This window comes from Salvelinus namaycush, chromosome 18, assembly GCF_016432855.1.
Source record: "Salvelinus namaycush isolate Seneca chromosome 18, SaNama_1.0, whole genome shotgun sequence".
In the NCBI taxonomy this organism is placed as follows: Eukaryota; Metazoa; Chordata; class Actinopteri; order Salmoniformes; family Salmonidae; genus Salvelinus; species Salvelinus namaycush.
Window position 1 is genome coordinate 40,130,029 of NC_052324.1, and position 11,472 is coordinate 40,141,500.

The window sequence follows — 11,472 nt, forward strand, 5'->3', positions numbered from 1 at the left end:
CGTGTTCCATGGAGGACAGCTGATGTTCTAGCCTACATAGATAGTATTTAATGTAATACTCTCCTTCACACTAAAGACTATTCGGAAACAGGGTTAGTTATATTTATCAGCTTGACCTGACAGAGAAACCCAAACAACTGTCTCATCTAATATTATCATCCCTTCCTGCATGTACTCTGAAATCTATTATTGTAGGCAGCATGGACAGGTCATTCCAATAGACTAGTCATATTAAAAGATTAACACATTTATCTGCAGTTGTCGGGGGGGAATCCTTTATAACCGAGTCATCTGAAGTTGGGGAATTGCCGGCCTGGAGACTTGATATGCATTTTGTCTGTTTTATGTGGATGAAATATTGATAGGTTACATATAGGTTATATTAATATTAGCGTGGCAATTCTTTAACATTATAATTACAGTAGGTGTTATTACTATTATAATTAAACCTATTGGTGTTAGTAGTGCTAGATTCAGTAGGCCTAGTATAAATAGTTTATGGTTACCATAGTAGCGGTCTATACTTTTATTTTGCCATCAAAGTAGGGATGATTGGAATGTATTTAATTAATTGAGGTCACACTGAAATAGACCAGGTCATATACATTAACAGCTGGTAGATGCTGGTCCTGCTAGTCTCCTTATTGTTGCTCTGTGTCTTGTTGCTCCACTGTTGTTTTGTAATTTGTAATTTTTCTTGATTTAGAACACGCCAATAAGCAAGTAATCTGCTATCAAGTGCACTTTTATGACACTATTTTGGTCAGACAGAGAAAAGTGCGACTATAGATGTCACCTGATTAGGATTGAAAGAAAACATTTTGTTGGGGGGGGGGGGGAAATCCCTCTCTCCCTCTCCTTCTCCCTACCCCCACGGACCAGAAGACCGCCCACCACAGATGACCCCTTATAGATTTTAAAAAGAGACGCTGCATTCTCAGACTGACATTCATTCAGCACTCACTGCCACCTTTAAACATATTTACTCTGTTCGCTTAGCTGCTAGTGTCCCGATACCCGATACCTTGCTCACTTCACTTCGTCTCCAGCACCATGCTCAGGATGCTACAGAAACTCCGGCTCCAGCCAGGGATGATTCTATTATTGATATGGCTCTGTCATTTCATGGAAGATCAAAAAGTACAAGGTATATTATTATTATATTTTCCAAATCTTTTCGATCCCCCCCCCCCCCCCCCCCCTCAACAAAAAACAACTTTTACTGCAAAGTGTATCCTATTCTGCCTGCGTCTTAATGTGAATTGTAACGATGACAGAATTTCCAGTGTTGCAAACGTTTCAAAAAAAGTTATACGTTCTTTCCATTCGGTTTGAAATGGCTCACTATCAGATTGACTGTACTAAACAGGTGCCATTAGGGTCGTTTCAACGAGATGTTATTGCAACTTTTCTAGCCAACGCGATCAAGGCACATGGAATTACATTTTTAGATCGATTTTTTTTTTCTCCCCACTTGCTCTACAAGTCTGTAATACTTGGAATTTTTTGTTAGTTTCACGGATTGCCATATTCACCAGTCCAAAACGGTCAGTATGATGGGACGCAGCAGTGTGATGTGGCTGTATACACATTTACCTCAAACTGAGATAGAGTTGGAGACGGTGCATGGCAGAGAAAAATGCTTGAAATTTGTGAGCACATATTATTTGACCTATAGAATGTCGTTTATGTGCAGCCAACCCATTTCCGATCTATTTGCCACGTGGAGATCGGTATTATCTTTATTATTGTTAAATGGATAATGATTGAATACAGTTGCTGATAATGATGCTCATAAATTACATCATGACAGAAAATGTCCCTTCATTTTCTGCCGTTGAAATTAACGTCAAAAATGTAAACCGTTTTAAATGCACCCTAAAAAAAAAAATACAAATTACTCGTATTAGTTAGTGTCCATATGTGTCTTTGGGAAAAGTGTTGTTTTGGTAGCTATTCGTAAAATGCTGGTCTCGGTGTGATCTGCGTCCACGGATGCGAATTGCTCAAATATATTTGGAACAAAGTTTACACAACCATGCGTAAAAAGTTCATGCGTATAGTTCGAGCATCAACGTTCAAGAATGTCAATAATAGGATACAGTTGTTCTGGACTGTTATACTCGGACACAGAATGGATAGGCAATATAACTAGATTGCTCCACTGTCTGCATTTTGAACATGGATAATTCAGTACTTTGTGTATAGTTCTATCATACCGGCTGTCAGTATTGAACATTGGTGACGGGATAACCAAGTGTTAAAAGATTTTCATTACGATGGGAAAAAAAAACCTGACCCAGACAGGTGTTGTGTCTGGATCAGTAACTCAGCGCCTTGGCTTCAGACTTTAATAAGACTGGGACGTCTTCATGTTTGTTTCCAGCTGGTAACTGCTGGTTACAGCAAGGGAAGAACGGGAGGTGTCAGGTGCTCTACGTGCCGGGGATGAGCCGAGAGGAGTGCTGTAGAAGCGGGAGGCTGGGGACGTCATGGACCGAGGAGGATGTACCCAACAGCACCTTGTTCCGGTGGATGATCTTTAACGGCGGAGCCCCCAACTGCATACCCTGCAAAGGTTCAAGCTTTATTAGTCGTATGTATGGGATACACATGTTATACAGTAGACACTGTCTAACGAAATGCTTTCTTGCAGGTTCCTTCTCCACAATGCAACAGCAATAAGAACTAATACAATTTAAGAATAGGGAACATAAAGTAACTGTCTCATTGAATATAATAAACATTTTAGCATTAGTATAATACATGAAGGCACCATTTATAGTCCAATATTTACACGTGTTTTGGGGAAGGGGGATTGGCGGAAATGGTTTAAATGGAGGTGTATTTAGACATTAAAGAGTCTGGTAGCAACAGTTGTGACTTGTGTATAAAACACTGTGCAACTTCATTTATATTTAAGTGGAAACTCAATTCGACAAATTTGTCGACACGTTTATTAAGTTATTGATCTCGTTGCGTCTTAAACATTGTCTGCTCTCCAATAAGTGTATTTCATATCATTTAATGAACTTGATATCTCTTCTACTCCAGAAACGTGTGACGACGTGGACTGTGGACCTGGAAAGAGATGCAAGATGAACAGGAGAAGCAAGCCGCGCTGCGTCTGCGCTCCTGACTGCTCTAACGTGACTTGGAAAGGACCTGTCTGCGGGTCGGATGGAAAGACGTACAGAGACGAGTGTGCGTTGCTCAAGTCCAAATGTAAAGTCCATCTGGACCTGGATGTGCAGTACCAGGGCAAATGCAAGAGTAAGTCCACCTGGCAAGCAAGGCCCAATGCATAAAAAAATAACGTCAGCTACTTATTCATATCCAAGTCTTTGGAACCTTTTCCCATTATAATTGGTCTTTTGATCAATCACATCAGATCTTTTCACATCAGATCTAATTGGTCAAAAGACCAATTAGTGAAACAAAGATCAGAATTGGGCAGCCTGTCTAAAGGCTGCCAATGGGAGGCCTGTCCAAAGGCAGCCAATGGAAGGCCTGTCTAAAGGCAGCCAATGGGAGGCCTGTCTAAAGGCAGCCAATGGAAGGCCTGTCTAAAGGCAGCCAATGGGAGGCCTGTCTAAAGGCAGCCAATGGGAGGCCTGTCTAAAGGCAGCCAATGGGAGGCCTGTCTAAAGGCAGCCAAAGGGAGGCCTGTCTAAAGGTAGCCAATGGAAGGCCTGTCTAAAGGCAGCCAATGGGAGGCCTGTCTAAAGGCAGCCAATGGGATTCAGTCTGATTGCATTTTATTTGATCACAGTGAGTAACGGTCGATTCACCGGTGTTTAATTAAAGGACATCTTGAGTATACATCTGGTTGGCTTGTTACTCTACTGATATGAACCACCGTATTCATTTGACTCCCTTTCGTTCTGACAGAGACCTGCCGTGACGTCTTATGCCCGGGAAGCTCCACGTGCGTCGTGGACCAGACAAACAACGCGTACTGTGTGACCTGTAATCGGATCTGCCCCGAACAGACGTCACCGGAGCAGTTCCTGTGTGGCAACGACGGGATCATATACACCAGCGCGTGCCATCTGAGGAGGGCCACATGTCTCCTGGGAACATCCATAGGAGTAGCATACCAGGGGAAATGCATCAGTAAGTAGTGTCTCCTGGGAACATGCATAGGAGTAGCATATCACGGGGAAATGCATCCGTCAGTAGTGTCTCCTGGGAACATCCATAGGAGTAGCATACCAGGGGAAATGCATCAGTAAGTAGTGTCTCCTGGGAACATGCATAGGAGTAGCATATCACGGGGAAATGCATCCGTCAGTAGTGTCTCCTGGGAACATCCATAGGAGTAGCATACCAGGGGAAATGCATCAGTAAGTAGTGTCTCCTGGGAACATGCATAGGAGTAGCATATCACGGGGAAATGCATCCGTCAGTAGTGTCTCCTGGGAACATGCATAGGAGTAGCATATCAAGGGGAACTGCATCAGTCCGTAGTGTCTCCTGGGAACATGCATAGGAGTAGCATATCACGGGGAAATGCATCCGTCAGTAGTGTCTCCTGGGAACATCCATAGGAGTAGCATATCAAGGGGAACTGCATCAGTAAGTAGTGTCTCCTGGGAACATGCATAGGAGTAGCATATCACGGGGAAATGCATCCGTCAGTAGTGTCTCCTGGGAACATGCATAGGAGTAGCATACCAAGGGGAAATGCATCCGTCAGTAGTGTCTCCTGGGAACATGCATAGGAGTAGCATACCAAGGGGAAATGCATCCGTCAGTAGGCCTAAGCTTTTGACACAACAGTATATAATACAGCTTATTATATACAAACTTTAGCCCCTACCCTCTAGACATGTAACAATGTGGTTTACACATGTCCATTTCTCTAAGGCTGCATTTACACAGGCATCCAAATTCAGATCTTTCACTACTAATTGGTCTTTTGACCAATCAGATCAGATCTTTCACCACTAATTGGTCTTTTGACCAATCAGATCAGATCTTTCACCACTAATTGGTCTTTTGGCCAATAAGATCAGATCTTTTGCCAATAATTGGGCAAAATATCAGAATTGTGCTGCCTGTGTAAATGCAGCATAAGAGTTTCTAGAGGAAGGGGCTAGGGGGTTATTTCTGGACATGGGCTACGTACTGTAGTCTCTCTTGGACACTCAAATCCGTCCCAACCCACACTGTACACCAGGGGTTGGAACCGGTTCAGGGAACAGAACCAAAAAAAAACGTTTTTCTTTTTTGAGGAACAGAAATGGAACCGATATCGTTCCAGTTCCGACACTTACCTGCTCTGTTGCAGTCTTATCATTTAAAAACCGTTGATGACTAAACTCAAGAAAAGTTGTGCTATTTTGTATTTAAGCAATACGATGTTCTGTTCATCGGCTCCAGCGAATCACAACTTCTCGAGCAGTACAGAAGTTGATAGCTACGTTCACACAGCACACGCAAAGCTGTCCAGAGCTAAAAGAAGTGCCCATCCATCTAGTCGCTGAGCTTATGTATTTCAGGGAAAGTGATTTACAAAAGTAAACCTTCAATAAGTGAACAGACTAGCAATACGCAGGCTACTGTTGCTAGTCTGCTATTTGAAAGCTACAAAACACTCTTTATCGTTAGTCTTGACTAACTTACTGTAGCCAGGTCCATATCTCTTTTGGAACGCAATTGTCTTAAAGGGGCAGGGTCCTATTTTACAACGTTAAAATGAGTTGCATTGCTAAATTATATGAAACTGCTTTTTTAATACACATCATAATAACAAAACGTAGCTTATTAATAGCTGAAAATAAAGAGAAAGCCTGCCGACCTATAGTCTCTGCATGACCCCAATGCATTTAAAAACAACACCATGTCCGACACCAAGTTAATATTGAACCCTGTCATAGCCCAGAGTTTTACCTGACCAGATCATGAGATCAGAAAAAAACTCCAGGCCCCAGAAAAGACATAAACCAACTTTTGAACCTGTTGTACCACCACTGCCCAGGGTTTCAAACTTCCTCCTGCACCCTCTCTCGCTATCTCCCAACCTGTTGTACCACCACTGCCCAGGGCTTCAAGCCTCCTCCTGCATCCTCTCTCGCTATCTCCCAACCTGTTGTACCACCACTGCCCAGGGCTTCAAGCCTCCTCCTGCATCCTCTCTCGCTATCTCCCAACCTGTTGTACCACCACTGCCCAGGGCTTCAAGCCTCCTCCTGCACCCTCTCTCGCTATCTCCCAACCTGTTGTACCACCACTGCCCAGGGCTTCAAGCCTCCTCCTGCACCCTCTCTCGCTATCTCCCAACCTGTTGTACCACCACTGCCCAGGGCTTCAAGCCTCCTCCTGCACCCTCTCTCGCTATCTCCCAACCCTTAACATTTCTGTCGCATCTCGCGCCTTACACTTGTCCATCACACATGTAAACAACTAGCTTGCCCGCTCTGGGGCTAAATGTTTAATATATATATATATATCACAGGTTAAAAAAGGAATTGAAAGGAACGATTTAAACCAGTACTTTTATTTTGTTCGAACTAGAATGTTATTATGCTGGTCGGAACAGTGGAACAGAATGAAAAAAAAATACTGGTTCTGTTCCCGAAGGAAATGATTGGAAAATGATTTCAGTTCTTAACCATGCTGTACAGTACTTACAATATAGTCTGAATGTAGGCTTTACCATAGAAATGTAATCTATAGAAGGGACTTAGAGCCCCTAACCCTGGCAATCTGACTGGTAAATTCATGGGTATTCATTCTATACATTCTATTTCTATGGCCTGTACCTCGTAGGCTGCAACATTTTAGTTGGTTTTAGTCCACTCTGCCAACATTCCACATAAATGGAGGTTCTCCAAGCAGAGCCATTGAAGCTGGGGATGTCCAGTTCAGTATACCTGGGACTACTTTGTACTTGTTACTGTTTAGAATATGATGGACGTCTGATTGTTTCCTGAAGTTGGCAACATTACCCACAACACAGCTGAGGACGTTTTTCCTCCCTACTACAATGATACTTGACCACACATGACCTAACATAGGACATGACTCACTACGACCCACTACGGTTACATGGTTATATGACTCAATACGACCCGCTGCGATCCACTATGGTTACATGGTTATTTGACTCAATATGACCCACTACGGTCACATGGTTATATGACTCCATACGACCCACTGCGATCCACTAAGGTTACATGGTGATATGACTCCATACGACCCACTGCGATCCACTACGGTCACATGGTTATATGACTCCATACGACCCACTACGGTTACATGGTTATATGACTCAATACGACCCGCTGCGATCCACTATGGTTACATGGTTATATGACTCCATACGACCCACTACGGTTACATGGTTATATGACTCCATACGATCCACTACGGTCACATGGTTATATGACTCCATACGACCCACTACGGTCACATGGTTATATGACTCAATATGACCCACTACGGTTACATGGTTATTTGACTCAATATGACCCACTACGGTTACATGGTGATATGATTCACCACGACCCACTACGGTTACATGGTTATTTGACTCAATATGACCCACTACGGTTACATGGTTATATGACTCCATACGACCCACTACGGTTACATTGTGATATGACTCACCACGACCCACTACGGTTACATGGTTATTTGACTCACTATGACCCACTACGGTTACATGGTTATTTGACTCAATATGACCCACTACGGTTACATGGTTATTTGACTCAATACGACCCACTACGGTTACATGGTTATTTGACTCACTATGACCCACTACGGTTACATGGTTATTTGACTCAATACGACCCACTACGGTTACATGGTTATTTGACTCAATACGACCCACTACGGTTACATGGTTATTTGACTCAATATGACCCACTACGGTTACATGGTTATTTGACTCAATATGACCCACTACGGTTACATGGTTATTTGACTCAATACGACCCACTACGGTTACATGGTTATTTGACTCACTATGACCCACTACGGTTACATGGTTATTTGACTCAATACGACCCACTACGGTTACATGGTTATTTGACTCAATACGACCCACTACGGTTACATGGTTATTTGACTCACTATGACCCACTACGGTTACATGGTTATTTGACTCAATACGACCCACTACGGTTACATGGTTATTTGACTCAATACGACCCACTACGGTTACATGGTTATTTGACTCAATATGACCCACTACGGTTACATGGTTATATGACTCCATACGACCCACTACGGTTACATGGTGATGTGCCAAGCAGCACCAACGAGGCGTCCGTCTGATAAGTTCTGTCGTTCTTCTCCTCTCCTCTCTCTCTGGCTCCAGAGGCCAAGTCGTGCGAGGACATCCAGTGCAGCGCGGGGAAGAAGTGTCTATGGGATGCCAGGATGAGCAGAGGCCGCTGCTCCCTCTGTGACGAGGCGTGTCCGGAGAGCCGGATGGACGAGGCGGTGTGCGCCAGCGACAACACCACCTACCCGTCAGAGTGTGCTATGAAGCAGACTGCCTGCTCTCTGGGGACGCTCCTGGAGGTCAAGCATTCAGGATCTTGCAACTGTAAGTAATCGCCACAGCAAAAGACAATTCCATGATCTTTCCCAACAATAATCCCTCCCTCGTCTCGTCTTGAGCCCCCGCCCCTGCAAACTCCTACTCCGCCCCCCGTCCACCCACCCATCCGGCACAGCTCAGCTCAGCTTAACGCATCTGAAAGGACTTGAGAATGGGAGAACTTGCATGATGTTGTCTGTGTTGCTGGCTTCTCTAACAAAAAACAACAAATCTGCAAAAACAAACGAAAAAGTTAAAAAAATATATATACACTGCTCAAAAAAATAAAGGGAACACTTAAACAACACAATGTAACTCCAAGTCAATCACACTTCTGTGAAATCAAACTGTCCACTTAGGAAGCAACACTGATTGACAATAAATTGCACATGCTGTTGTGCAAATGGAATAGACAAAAGGTGGAAATTATAGGCAATTAGCAAGACACCCTCAATAAAGGAGTGATTCTGCAGGTGGTGACCACAGACCACTTCTCAGTTCCTATGCTTCCTGGCTGATGTTTTGGTCACTTTTGAATGCTGGCGGAGCTCTCACTCTAGTGGTAGCATGAGACGGAGTCTACAACCCACACAAGTGGCTCAGGTAGTGCAGTTCATCCAGGATGGCACATCAATGCGAGCTGTGGCAAGAAGATTTGCTGTGTCTGTCAGCGTAGTGTCCAGAGCATGGAGGCGCTACCAGGAGACAGGCCAGTACATCAGGAGACGTGGAGGAGGCCGTAGGAGGGCAACAACCCAGCAGCAGGGCCGCTACCTCCGCCTTTGTGCAAGGAGGTGCACTGCCAGAGCCCTGCAAAATGACCTCCAGCAGGCCACAAATGTGCATGTGTCTGCTCAAACGGTCAGAAACAGACTCCATGAGGGTGGTATGAGGGCCCGACGTCCACAGGTGGGGGTTGTGCTTACAGCCCAACACCGTGCAGGACGTTTGGCATTTGCCAGAGAACACCAATATTGGCAAATTCGCCACTGGCGCCCTGTGCTCTTCACAGATGAAAGCAGGTTCACACTGAGCACATGAGCACATGTGACAGACGTGACAGAGTCTGGAGACGCCGTGGAGAACGTTCTGCTGCCTGCAACATCCTCCAGCATGACCGGTTTGGCGATGGGTCAGTCATGGTGTGGGGTGGCATTTCTTTGTGGGGCCGCACAGCCCTCCATGTGCTCGCCAGAGGTAGCCTGACTGCCATTAGGTACCGAGATGAGATCCTCAGAGCCCTTGTGAGACCATATGCTGACACATGCACATTTGTGGCCTGCTTGAGGTCATTTTGCAGGGCTCTGGCAGTGCTACTCCTTGCACAAAGGCGGAGGTAGCGGTCCTGCTGCTGGGTTGTTGCCCTCCTACGGCCTCCTCCACGTCTCCTGATGTACTGGCCTGTCTCCTGGTAGCGCCTCCATGCTCTGGACACTACGCTGACAGACACAGCAAACCTTCTTGCCACAGCTCGCATTGATGTGCCATCCTGGATGAGCTGCACTACCTGAGCCACTTGTGTGGGTTGTAGACTCCGTCTCATGCTACCACTAGAGTGAGGGCACCGCCAGCATTCAAAAGTGACCAAAACATCAGCCAGGAAGCATAGGAACTGAGAAGTGGTCTGTGGTCACCACCTGCAGAATCACTCCTTTATTGGGGGTGTCTTGCTAATTGCCTATAATTTCCACCTTTTGTCTATTCCATTTGCACAACAGCATGTGCAATTTATTGTCAATCAGTGTTGCTTCCTAAGTGGACAGTTTGATTTCACAGAAGTGTGATTGACTTGGAGTTACATTGTGTTGTTTAAGTGTTCCCTTTATTTTTTTGAGCAGTGTATATATCAACAGGTTAAGGACAGTTCAAAAGATAACCTTTTTTTTTTGGGGGGGGGGGGGTCGAGATACTAACTCCATGAAACTAACAAGAGACTAACTTTTACAATTAGAACAGTGAAATGTTCAGTATTTAACATCTAGTTTGTGGTCATAATCTCATAGTAATCTGTTACATTTCACTTCCGTGCAGTTTTTTATTTTTTTTAATTGTCATAGTTATTATTTTATTTTTCATCTAGACAGACAGATAATGGTAATATCTTTACAGCTTCAACATTCCATGGTCACATTGCTAATTCTATGTTAATAATGCATAGTTTTTTATTTTGGGGTGTAATCAATAAATTCAAAATAGACTATGTCTGTAACGGCATACACCGCTCTGCTAACATGTAAAAAGAGTCAGAGTGAAAACATACACCGCTCTGCTAACATGTAAAAATGAGTCAGATTGAAAACATACACCGCTCTGCTAACATGTAAAAAGAGTCAGAGTGAAAACATACACCGCTCTGCTAACATGTAAAAATGAGTCAGATTGAAAACATACACCGCTCTGCTAACATGTAAAAAAGAGTCCGATTGAAAACATACACCGCTCTGCTAACATGTAAAAAATAGTGAGAGTGAAAACATACACCGCTCTGCTAACATGTAAAAAAGAGTCAGAGTGAAAACATACACCGCTCTGCTAACATGTAAAAAAGAGTCAGAGTGAAAACATACACCGCTCTGCTAACATGTAAAAAAGAGTCAGAGTGAAAACATACACCGCTCTGCTAACATGTAAAAAAGAGTCAGAGTGAAAACATACACCGCTCTGCTAACATGTAAAAAAGAGTCAGAGTGAAAACATACACCGCTCTGCTAACATGTAAAACTGAGTCAGAGTGAAAACATACACCGCTCTGCTAACATGTAAAAAAGAGTCAGAGTGAAAACATACACCGCTCTGCTAACATGTAAAAATGAGTCAGATTGAAAACATACACCGCTCTGCTAACATGTAAAAATGAGTCAGATTGAAAACATACACCGCTCTGCTAACATGTAAAAAAGAGTCCGATTGAAAACATA

At 43.9% G+C, this 11,472-nt stretch overlaps 1 protein-coding gene across 1 annotated transcript; it reads left to right on the forward strand.

The window, feature by feature from the left end:
* Positions 1-1,053: 1,053 nt before the first annotated feature.
* On the forward strand, positions 1,054-8,568 carry LOC120063430 (follistatin-A-like). Its single transcript, XM_039013800.1, has 5 exons — positions 1,054-1,147; positions 2,387-2,578; positions 3,055-3,273; positions 3,892-4,116; positions 8,330-8,568. The coding sequence occupies exons 1-5, from the start codon at positions 1,054-1,056 to the stop codon at positions 8,566-8,568; spliced, it is 969 nt and encodes a 322-aa protein (XP_038869728.1).
* Positions 8,569-11,472: the final 2,904 nt, after the last annotated feature.

Bases quoted from the DNA above. Each gene is read 5' to 3' on its own strand.
- LOC120063430 (XM_039013800.1), top strand. From the start codon at position 1,054: ATGCTCAGGATGCTACAGAAACTCCGGCTCCAGCCAGGGATGATTCTA. The intron at 2,579-3,054 runs GTTCAAGCTTTA...CTTCTACTCCAG, and splicing joins CAACTGCATACCCTGCAAAG to AAACGTGTGACGACGTGGAC. The intron at 4,117-8,329 runs GTAAGTAGTGTC...CTCTGGCTCCAG, and splicing joins ATACCAGGGGAAATGCATCA to AGGCCAAGTCGTGCGAGGAC.